This window comes from Schistocerca piceifrons, chromosome 11 (assembly GCF_021461385.2).
Source record: "Schistocerca piceifrons isolate TAMUIC-IGC-003096 chromosome 11, iqSchPice1.1, whole genome shotgun sequence".
In the NCBI taxonomy this organism is placed as follows: domain Eukaryota; kingdom Metazoa; phylum Arthropoda; class Insecta; order Orthoptera; family Acrididae; genus Schistocerca; species Schistocerca piceifrons.
In genome coordinates this window covers 51,079,391-51,092,020 of record NC_060148.1, presented here as the reverse complement: position 1 = coordinate 51,092,020, position 12,630 = coordinate 51,079,391, and the positions used below count along the sequence as shown (strand labels likewise).

Sequence of the window (12,630 nt, the reverse complement as noted above, 5' to 3'; positions counted from 1 at the left end):
CCTCAGGGCGTGCCTCTCAGGGAATGGGCTGGAATGGGCTCTGATGTGAGCAGGTACCTGGCTAACACAGAGTCGTTTTGGAAGATGCCGCGAGGTCAGAATGAGCAGCAGAGCGGTTGCCATAGTTATCACGTGCCCTTGAGGTCAGTGCTGCGAGGCGTTGCGCAACAACGCTTCCAATGTCGGATGTCAGGAAAGTTTGACGACGCTTGAGGGGGAGGGGGGGTGAGAGGGGGAGGGGTTGTGGAGCAGAGGGCAGACTGCAGATACAGTAGGTGGGAGGTGTCAGCCGAGTCCAGCAGTGGCCAAGATAAGGATAAAAGGCTGTCTTCGCGACAGCCCACTACACTGGCTGCAGTGGCACAGAGCAGAACTCACACATCTGGTAAGTCTCTACGTGTTTCTTCCAGCACTGCGGCGGAGTGCTCAGCGTATCACTTTCCTCAACTTGACGGTCTCCTGCTCTCAATGCTACCCCCCTCAAAAACGGTACCTACGACCTATAGCGCAATAGCTCTTGATATGCATTCCGTCATAGGTTCACGTCATCTACGCATTTCAGCAGCTACTGATTCTTACGGCGTAGTCTACGTAATGGCGTCACTAGCCGCACTAATTATTGGTATATGTTGTATGCCGTCGAAACAGATTCATGAAAGCATTGTACTTTCGATACAAACTTGTCAGATCGGACAATGGAAGTAGTAGAGATCTGCTGGAATACGGCTGTACAGGCCTAATTTACAGGGTGATTCACGAAGATATGAAAATACTTTAATATGTTACGCTACGTTTAAAACTAAAGAAAAAAGTTCATAGGTCCGCTAATGTTTAGTTACGGAGCTACGGGTAGTAAAAGATTTTGCCTGAAATTTAGCAATTTCGCTAATATGAAGCCATCGCAAATCTATAGATGGTTAAAGTAAAGCATGATTTAAATTTATTTTGTTGTTATTGGTCTGGCGAATCTAGCAAAACATGTCCCATATGCACAGTAGTTTTCCAGAACATCCAGAGAAGCAAAGGCATAATTTCGTAAAATTTTGAATTTATTAACTACCTGGTCTAATTTGTTCTTTAAATTCCAGACAACTGCACAAAGTTTTCAACGGAAGTGTAGAGAATTTAATTTTGGAAAATTTATGGTAAAAGCGTTATCTGAAACCGTATGAATGTGTCACATAATCTGGTGTTATGTATACCACAGCACACGTGAATTCGTTTTAAACCGAAAAAAAACAAAGCTCACTGTTAAGAAACTTGTACAAAGTACATACAATTTCGCAATACAATCACAATCACAGTAAATGTTCAAAAACGTCTCCACCTAGTTCAGTGCATTTAGCTGCACGTGTACAGATTTTGTTGCTCGTTTCAGTTTCACAGGGTTGTTCTTAATTTCTTCTATTGCATTCATAATGTGACCGAGTCGTGCCTCACGTGTATTGATTTTGTCATTATAATCATTATCTTTCACCCATCCCCATACACAAAATCCGTTGGTGTTATATCGGGAAATCTGGGTGGCCACAGACGTGTAGCACCACCACCAATCCATCTCTGGGAAAAATGTTCATTTAATTGTGCAGTAACTCCGTTGGCGAAATGTGGAGGCATGCCGTCATGTTGAAAATACATTTGAATTTGCGTAGCAAGCAGAGTATCTTCGAGTAAGTGGGGCATTTCTTCTTGAAGGAATTGTAAGTACGACCCGCCAGTTAGACGTCCTGGGAAAATGAATGGTCCAATAAAGTATTTATACCATCTCGAGTAAACTGTGCCTCATCAGAAAATAAAACGTATTTGTGTAACTGTCAATTAGTTTTTAACCAGTTGCACAACTCCAAGCGGAGGGCTGGATCTCCCGGATAACTGATGCACTTTTTGTTTATGGCAGAGACACACATTATTTTACTTCATTGTACACCATATCTTACATTGTGAAATGCCTAATAGTTGAGAGATACGCCGTGTACTGTACACAGGCTAAGTTGAACAGCATCCATAATATCCTCATAATCGTCTTCACGTATCGAGCTCTCGTACTGATTATGAAAGCTAGGTAGAGAACATGTCTCCCGTAACATCGAAATCCACTAATGATTCGTCCATTTGGAAGCCATCGAGTTGAATAACGTGCGCCATATTCGTTAATTTCAGCTGTATCATTGCCATAACATTTTCCATAAATAAACACCATAGTGGCGTATTCCTACGTCGTAAATTTGAAAGGCATTCCTATTTCATAAATAATCTACAAACTACAACAGTTACTATGTGGTTTTACTTAAATACACTGTTCTCATTGTGTTCTTTCACTGAACAGTACAGAAAACTAAGTCGTTTCAAGGTTAGGGAACGTCTGCAACAACTCACTAAAGGTAGCCAACAATGACACACACGTTTCTACATTCTTAATGAAAAATAAACAAATTTACTTGTGTTACAACCTTTCCTTCTCTGGACGATACACTGCAGGTACACGTCTGGGACATGTTTTATTATATTCAGCACACCAGTAATAACAAAATAAGTCGAAATCGTGTTTTACTTTAACCTCTTAAAGTTGTGCGATATCTTCATAATATCGAAGTTGCTAAATTTCTGGTAAAACCTTTTATTACCCGTAACTCCGTAACTGAACAATTGCGGACCTATGTTTATAAGACCTTTTTTTCTATATTGTTACATATAGAACGACATATTAAAATATTTACATATCTTCGTGAATCACCCTGTATGGAAGATGTATTTGTGATGTGGCCCAGCTTGAGACACTCAGTATTGATAACTGACCCAACATGCAAATTCTTGAGTTTTGTTTTCGAACGTCGGACGTCATTAAAGCTTGACAACGGTGCGGGAGGAGGCTTCATATCAAAGGCCCCGGGTATGTGCCACCAGTTTCTGACGTTGGACCTCTTCTCGCCAGGTTACCTGCTGCATCTGACGAAGGTTTTGCCCCCCGTAGATGCCTAATGGACTCGGGAGAGCGCACCAGACTTCTCTGCAAAGACGTTATGCACTTCAGTGAATGTGACACTCGCAATATTGAAGACATTCTGCTGTACAAAACGTAAAATGTGATTAAAAGTGTCTGGACACCTGGCTGAAAATAACATACAAGTTCGTGGCCTCTCCATCTGTAATGCTGGAATTCAATATGGTGCTGGCCCACCCTTAGCCTTGATGACAGCTAACCCTCCCGCAGACATACGTTGAATCAGGTGCTGGAAGGTTTCTTGGGAATGGCAGACAATTCTTCATGGAGTGATGCACTGAGGAGAGGTATCGATGTCGGTAGGTGAGGCCTGCCACGGCGTTCCAAAACATAGCTAAGGTGTTCTATAGGATTCAGGTCAGGAATCTGTGTAGGCCAGTTCGTTACAGGGATGTTATTGTCGTTTAATCTCTCCGCCACTGGCAGTGCATTATGAACAGGGGCTCGATCTTGCTGAAAGATGCAGTCGCCATTACCGAATTGCTCTTCAACAGCGAGAAGCAATGAGATGCTTAAAATATAAATATGGGCCTGTGCTGTGGTAGTGCCACGCAAAACAACAAGGGGTGCAGCCCCTCTATGAAAAACAAGACCACACCATAACACCACCGCCTCAGAATTTTACTGTCGGCACTACACACGCCGGCAGATGACGTTCACTAGGAATTTGCCACACCCAGACCCTGACATCTGATCTCCACATTATCTACTTTGAGTCGTCACTCCACACAACGTTTTTCCACTGTTCAATCTTCCAACGTTTACACACCTTACACCAAGCGAGGCGTCGTTAGACATTTACCGGTGTGATGTGTGGCTTATGAGCAGCCGCTCGACCACGAAACCCAAGTTTTCTCACCGCCCACCTAAGTCATAGTACTTGCAGTGGATCGTACTGCAGTTTGAAATTCCTGTATCAAGATCTGGGAAGATTTCTGTTTATTATACATTACGACCCTCTTCAACTCTACGCGCTCTCTGTCAGTCAACAGAAGAAATCGGCCTGTACGCTTTTGTGCTGTATCACATTGGAAACAGTGGACCTAGCGATATTTAGGATTGTGGACATCTTGCGTGCAGGCATATGACACATGTGACACCCAATGACCGGGCCACATTCGAAGTCTATGAGTTTCGCAGAGCGCCCATTCTGCTATCTCACGGTGACTAATGACTACAGAGGTCGGTCATATGGAGTTCCTGGCAGTAGGTAGCAGAACAATTTACATAATATGAAAAACATATGTTTATGGGGGTGTCCCGATACCTTTGTTCACGTAGTGTATGTCTATGATCTCCCATTAAATCACTGGACCCATTTCACCGAAACATGGCAAACAAACAAACTACATGACTGTACGAGCATCATCACTGCTTGTCTTGTAGCCTTCCAGCTCGACAGGAGTGGGAATAGAGACAATATCGTATTTTGTCAGCCCATGCCATATTGGCTGAGCCGTATAATAGGCAAGTTGTGTTTAAGTAGTAGTGGATGGCCTTAGGAACCTGCTTTACTGTGAAGCCTACTAACCGAGAGTACGAAATGGTTTGACAGTGGGTAGGCTGTACTGAACGATAGTGTGTTGGGTTCAAGTAGAACCGACCTGCTTTATCGATCTTCTTTGCATGACAACTTATTTGACAGGAGCAGTGATTGGTTTCAAGCCCCTGATGTGTAAGCTGCACTTCACAATACGTATGTGGTGGGAATATTATCAGCCTGCTTTGTCGACATGTTTAGTGGGGGCTACATTTGTGAGTGGGCATGGCTGAGGAATGTTGAAATAGATAGAGGAGGTGATAGACTGAGGTAGGGACCAGGAAATGATGGACAGGGTAAGTGGAGGCAGGGGGAGATGATAGGAGGTGATGGACCGAGAGAGGAGGGGCAATAGAAAACATAAAGGGAGATGGGTGTGGGAGGAAATGAACACTGATAGGCTGGGAGTAGAAGATGAATGAGGAGAGGGGACTACAGTAGATAGGTGGGAGAGATGGGCAGGAGGAGAGGAACAAAGATGGGGAAGAAGAGATGGTTATAAATGGCTCTAAGCAGTATGGGACTTAACATCTGAGGTCATCAGTCCCTTAGACATAGAACTACTTAAACCAAACTAACCTAAGGACATCATACACATCCATGACCAAGGCAGAATACGAACCTGCGACCGAAGCAGCCCTGTAGTTCCAGAATGGAGTGCCTAGAACTGCTCGGCCACAATGGTCAGCGAAGAAGAGATGGGTTTGGAGAAGAGGGAGATGAGGACAGAAAGGTAGAGAGGTGTAGGTGATGATGGAAAGAGAAATGGTGGCAGAAGGAGATGGATAAGAGAAAGAGGCCAGGAGGATATGGACAGGGAAGGATGGAAGATGCGAAGGGAGAGGGTGCAAGAGGAAATGGATATAGAGTGGGGGCAGATTTAAATGGAATAACAGACTGGGGGCAGGAAGAGATGGAGAGGGAGGGTGAGGAGAGGCTGTTGACAAAGTGGGGTGGAGGATATGTACAGTGAGAAAAGGGGAAGGAGAAAATGGAGAGAAGGGGTGGAGAATATGGACAGTGTGAGAGAGGGGAGGAGGAGATGTAGAGAGAGAAAATGGAGGAGATAATCAGAGATAGAGGGAGAATGAGATGGGGGGATGCAGGAGCCAAATGAATAGTGTAGATGAGTAGTGGTAAGATGGAAAATGATGAGAGCATAGGATTAGATGGACAGACAGAGGGGTGAAGTGGAGATGGGTGAAGACAGCGAGTAGGCAGAGATGTATACAATATATGAGCCATACAGGTTCGCAAGTGAAACTGTGGGGACAGTGACATACAACTGGTCATCTAAACTGTACACATATATTACAGACATTATAGTCAGTACGATTTAGGAGCATACGGGCTGTTCCAACTTTATAAAGTACCTTGAATTATTGGCACATGGACAGCACTGACTCGGAAAATATCTTTCTTATGGAACGCTAGTGGATTTTTGTTCACACAAAGTAATTACTGCTATCGACAGAGGACCTGCAGTTGATTTCATAATTCTAGGCCTACCGATAACTATTGAAACAGTTGCTTACAACCAGCTTCTAATAAAATTACAGTCCTATCTGCGACTGAATTCGTGATTTCACGCTATAAAGCTCTCATTATTCATCTCTTGATGCTCCATCTCTCTTTCCATTCCTCTTTATCCCAATCCATCACCATCTGCCCTTGTCTCTAGCATCCCCTTTTCCATGTATTTCAACTTCCCCCAGCCATGCTCACCCAGACATGTAGCCCCTATTAAACGTGACGACAAAACAAGCCGATAATACTCCCACAACACACCTATAATACTGGGTGGCTTGAAACCAATTAATTCTCTTGACATATATGTGGTTGTGCTCTGTATGGCGTCTGCAGGGTGAACCATCTAAAGCTTGGACTGCAAATATTATGGAAATGGAAAGTGCTATTGACGTGCAGTTTTCACAGAATGAATTCGAAGCCAGGGTCTCGTACTGCTATCCAATAAACAGATTGTAATAATACTTAGAAAGTGTATTTTCTGTACCTGCGAGTTTCCTAATGAAAAAATCTTATTGCCAGTAACAAACTAAAAATAGGGTAAACTAGAATTTCGGTACTGTTTGCTGCAGAAGTCTAGTGCAAGCCAGTTATGAAATACCACATTGTGAGAAGTTTCCACACTGACACTTCTTTGTGCCATTCGACCTGCGTAGTTGTTAGATCGATGTTGTTATGTTCGTTTACAGTGAGCTTGTGTGTTCCCAGAGAGCAGTGCTATCAGTTTTCTATGTGACAGTCTAAGCAGTAGCTCATGTGTATACAACGGGATTTATCAGTGCAGGAAAAGCTGACATGCTCATGGTGCATGGAGAGTGTAGGAAGAATGCAGTTTGTTCTTCTACAGTGCTTGCGGCAGGATCCCAATCTCGACCATCTTCTCAATCAGTTGTGTGAAAGTGATAGTGTAAGAACTAGGGAACGTAACAGAATGAAGCAAGTGATGACAGAAGAGCGGGAAATTAACGTTCTTCCTGTTGTTGCAGTTGATCAACACATTACCTCTTGTGCAATCGCATGTGTAAGTGACATGGGTCAGGCAAGTGTCCTACACATTCCCCATCAGCCTAAATTCCATCCCCATTACATCTACCGCAATGAAGAGCTCCATGGAATCAATTATAAGAATCGTGTTAACTTCTGTACATGGGAATTGCGACTAGTACTCCATATGTATTACGTACCTTGTTTAGTGGTGAAGCGAGGTAAACCACCAAAACGTGCGCTATTGGTGTGTTGACAATCCCCATTGGCTTCCTCAGGTGGAACATCAGCGCCCATGGAGTGTAAACAGTGCTGTGGGATAGTAAACCGTCAGATCATAGGCATGAGTTTCATAGATAGAACACTGAATGCGTACAACTATCACAGCCTCCTAACAAACCATCTCCCACAGATACTAGAAGGCTTTCCTCTGCACACAGAGAGGAACCTGTGTTACCAATATGACCGCTGTCCAGTACATAGTGCGTGGAGTATTACAGCATGTCTTCACAAATTGTTTCCAAAACGTTAGATTGGATGCAGAGGACCAGTACGTTAGGTGCCCCATATTCCAGATTTGATGCCTGTTGACTTTTTCTGTGGGGAAAGCTGAAAGACGCTGTCTGCAAGGACATACCAACTACACCCAATGATACATAACGACGCATAACTGCAGCCTGCTCGGAGATGTTCGACGAAACGCTAGCATGTGTGCAGCAGTCGCTCCATACCAGATAGGAAACGTGTTCTGCCACTGCTGGTGGTCATTTTGAACACAACCTGTGATGGACAGTTACCTCGTTACGGCCCAGAATGCACATAACTAGTGCATGCATTTGTGTTGTTCTTTGGTGTGTACTACTACAGGTATTGTACAAGTGACAGTGTGGCAACTTTCCAAAGTATTTATATTGTAAGCAGCTTGCACTAGAATCCTGCAACAAATCAACTAACATAATTTACGCTATTTTTAGTTTCTTAATGTCAATAAGAATTGTTCCATTCAAAAAGTGTACTTTTGCACAAAAAATACACTTTATAAATATTATTACAAACTGTTTATTGGCCAACAATAAACAGCCCCTGACTATCTGCACGTTCTGTGATAACTGCGCATCAACAGCACTTTCCATCTCCGCAATATTTTCGGTGCTAATTTTATTTTAGTCGCCCTGTTTGTATACTTTAAATTTTCTTTTACACACATATCTGCAGCCAAGCTGCTATCCTGGAAACTAGCATGAGTTTTTGCAGCGCCTATGTGACCAATCGGTACATCCGAACATTATGAAGCACCGAGAAGAAAACGATTTATTGACACATAATCAGCACGGACTCTGAAAATATCATTATTTTAAAACACAACTAACTCTTTTTACTCACGAAGTAATAAGTGCTATCGACAGGGGATTCCTATTTTTAGATATCCAGAAGGCTTTCGACACCGTTCCTCACAAGCTTCTTCCAACCAAACTGCGTGCCTATGGAATATCGCCTGAGTTGTGCAACTGGATTCGTGATTTCCTGTCAGAAGGGTCACAGTTCGTAGTAACAGACGGAAAGACATAGAGTAACAGAAGTAATATCCGGCGTCCAACAAGGAAGTTTTATAGGCTCTCTAATGTTCCTGATCTATATTAACGACATAGGGAAAAAACTGAGTAGCCGTCTTAGGATCTTTGCAGATGATGCTGTCATTCATCGTCTTGTAATGTCATCGGATGACCAAACCGAATTGTAAAATGATTTAGATAAGATATCTGTGTGGTGTTGAAAATGGGAATCGACACTGAATAAAAAAAACTGTGAAGTTATTCTCATGAGTACTAAAAGAAATCCGCTAAATTTCGATTACGCGATGACTCACACAAATCTGAAGGCTGCAAATTCAAGTAAATACTTAGGGATTACAGTTACAAATAACCTAAATTGGAACGAGCACATAGATAAGGTTGTGGGTAGAGCAAACCAGAGACTGCGATTCGTTGGCAGAACACTTAGAAGGCGCAACAGGTGTACTAAAGAGACTGCTTACACCACGCTTGTCCGCCCTATTCTGGAGTATTGCTGCGCGGTGTGGGATCCCCATCAGGTGGTACTGACAGATGACACCTGATAATTTCAAACAAGGGCTGCTCGTTTTATATTATCGCGAAATAGGGGAGATAGTGCCACAGAAATGATATGTGAATTGGAGTGGGAATCATTAAAACAAAAGTGTTTTTCGTCGCAATGGGATCTTCTTATGAAATTTCAATCATCAGCTTTTTCCTCCGATTACGAAAACATCCAGTTGGCTCCCACCTACATAGGGAGAAATGATCATCACTATAAAACAAGAGAAATTAGGGCTCACACAGAAAAATTTAAGTACTGGTTTTTCCTGCGCACCATTCGAGAGTGGAACGGTAGAGAGACATCTTGAAGGTGATTCATTGAACCCTCTGCCAGGCACTTTATTGTGAGTAGCTGAGTAATCACGTAGATGTAGATGTAGATGTAGAACCCTGCATAGCATATGGGGCTCTATCTAGAAAAATCCGTTGACAGGGTACGATTTCATTCCTCTGCTGAATGTACCCCACAGCCATTTGGGAAGCTTGAGAAAGGGGTCACATGTTGCCACTGGGCGCGTCCTGTGGAGCAGAGGACACTGAAGTGTCGCCCTCTTGTGACGCAGTCGCCATGCAGAGCAGACGCTCCTGTATTTTCAGCCTTCTGTTGTAGCTGACCGCACTTTGCGGACTGTTCCCTTCTCTGCTCTCTGGTACCAGAAACCAGCTTTCTCTAAACGTGCGCTACCTTCTTCTCTCTTTCCTGCACCAGTACTTCACTAACAGACTGATGAACGACCCTCAAGTCCAGCCTGGACAAGACCTCGTGTACCCCGTAATTTTCAAAATGTACCAGAATGTTGGTTTCTCTGCCAGTGCTCTTCCCTCGCATTCTTGACACAGTGCACTTCCACAAGTGGTGCGATTTGTACAATTATTGTGAACTGGTTTTGACTTTACCACTATACAGGAAACTGGTAACATTCTGTGTAATGATGTGTAAATGCTTTGTTGTACATAAAGACAGTGAGTGAGTAATGTATGAGGGAGTGCCTGATTTTCTCTTAATATATGCGAGATGACTCATGTAAGATTTTGACCTTGAAAATACACAATGCGATCAAAAGTATTCAGACACCTGGCTGAAAATAACTTACAAGTTCGTGGCCTCTCCATCACTAATGCTGGAATATAATATGGTGTTGGCTCACCCTTTGCCTTGATGACAGCTTCCATACTCGCAGGCATACGTTCAATCAGGTGGTGGAAGGTTTCCTGGGGAGTGGCAGCACATTCTTCATGGAGTGCTGCACTGAAGAGATATATCGATGTTCTTCGGTGATACCTGGCATGATGTCGGTGTTCCAAAGCATCCCAAAGGTGTTTCATAGGACTCATATCAGGACTCTGTGCAGTACAGTCCGTTACAGGGATATTATTGTCTTCTACAGACGCCTTAGACTCTGCATTATGAACAGGTGCTCGATCGTTTTAAAAGATGCAATAGCCATCCCGAATTGCTCTACAACAGTGAGAAGCAATAAGATGCTTAAAATATCAGTGTAGGCCTGTGCTGTGATAGTACCACGCAAAAAAACAAGGGGTGCAAGCTCCCTCCATGGAAAACACGACCACACCATAACACCACCGCCTCCGAATTTTACTGTTTGCAGTACACGCGCTGGCAGATAACGTTCACTGGACATTCTCGATAACCACACCTGCCACCGGCTGGCCACATTGTGTACCGTGATTCGTCACTCCACGCAACGTTTTTCCACTGTTCAGTCGTCCAATGTTTACGCTCCTTACAGCAAGCGCGGCTTTGTTTGGCATTTACCTGCGTGATGTGTGGCTTACGAGCAGCCGATCGACTGTGAAATCCAAGTTTTCTCACCTCCCGCCTAACTGTCATAGTAGTTACAGTGGATCCTGATGCAGTTCGGAATTCCTGTGTGTTCGTCTGGATAGATGTCTGCTTGTTACACATTACGACCTTCTCCAACTGTCGGCAGTCTCTGTCAGTCAACAGACGAGGTCGGCCTGTACGCTTTTGTGCTGTATTTGGTGCTTCACGTTTCCATCTCACCATTACATGTCAAATAGTGGACCTAGGGATGTGTAGGAGTGTGGAAATCTCGCATACACACGTATTATAAAAGTGACGTCTAATCGCCAGACGATGTTCAAAGTCCGTGAGTTTTTGTGAATTTTTTGATCAATTTCAGCCAAAAATAACAGAGTTGCTCTGTGATATCCGCTGAAGATTGTGAGTATAGTTCTCCAATTACGTGCAGTGTAGCCATTCCGATTTTCATCTGAAATCAGAAAGGATTTGAATTTACATTACTAACTTATTTTCTAAGAATATAAGCCTCAATGCAGGTGAAAATAATGAAAATTAAAAACTGTGCAGGCGTTGGAACAATTTACTGCGATTTTCACGTTTTTTTCTCCATTTAGGCGAAGAAAAATACCCGTGCAATCGTGACATCTCCTCATAAGTTGGTTCATATAATTAGTAATTTTATACACAATCATATTATCACATATAATAATGATCGATTCAATACTTTTTGAGTTAGACTGGACGCAAATGTCAAAATAGTCATTTGGAGATGAACGCGTTTGAGAAATCAATTCTTGGAAACTGGAAATTCAAGGAAGTCAACAATAATGTAAAACGCTTACCAATTGATCTGCGATTCCAGCACCATATAGTAACCATTCTTCTTCCTCACAGGCTTCATTTTGCGCCTGCAGCAGTGCTTTCCTAGCTTTCCGACTTTCCTTCGATTCAATGAACTAGGTCGATTCTGCCGGCATACGCGCTGGTTACCCATTTGTTCGGCATAACTGAAGCTTTACGTGTCTCCTAAAATTCCTGCCTCGTTCATGGCCATCAGAAGGGATGAATTTCCTTCATTGAATAAGCCAGCTGCTAAATACGGCGCCAAATCAACCACTTTTAGTCCGGAGTGCAAGTGTTTGGGAGCTAATCACCAAATAGTGGAATTAAAAGTTTCATTAGCATTTTGTGTGTGGCCACCTACACATTTCTCCAGTAATTCATCCCCTGATAAATCTTATATGGGAAGAATTTCCTTCTGTACGAATGCGAATTTCGCTTTGAAATTTTGACAGAGTACTCTTGGATAGTTAGCTTAACGATTTCTCGAACCTCCTAGTGTGGTTTCCGCATTAACCATCGTAATCCAAATTAGGTTATTATATTAATTTAGATTTTCTATCCAGTTTGTTGAAAGTAAATGAATTGTGGAGATATATTTACTCATAAATTTACAGATTCTCCAGCAGCATTGTCCTTACATCATGTTCTGCAGAAGCGTTAGTTGGTTCATCTGCATTTTTGTCGCAGTTCTCACTGCTGCCGACTATAGCGACTCTCATCCCAGTACAGGTAAAGATTTTACTTGTATAAATTGACGTAAGTCTGTATATGATAATGAATAACCAGTTTTAGTAGGTAATGAAAAACATATTCAATATTTTCATTAAGTATT

The 12,630-nt window shown here is 42.8% G+C and overlaps 1 protein-coding gene across 1 annotated transcript in view; it reads left to right on the top strand.

Moving 5' to 3' along the window:
- The first annotated feature begins 287 nt into the window (after positions 1-287).
- The window catches only part of LOC124720356 (ankyrin-3-like), a 59,981-nt gene continuing 47,638 nt past the window's right edge, over positions 288-12,630 (top strand). The window contains exons 1-2 of the mRNA XM_047245684.1: positions 288-385; positions 12,413-12,527. Of these exons, the coding sequence (XP_047101640.1) occupies positions 12,440-12,527 (88 nt within the window). The 5' untranslated portion in view covers positions 288-385; positions 12,413-12,439. The remainder of the gene's footprint in view (positions 386-12,412; positions 12,528-12,630) is intronic.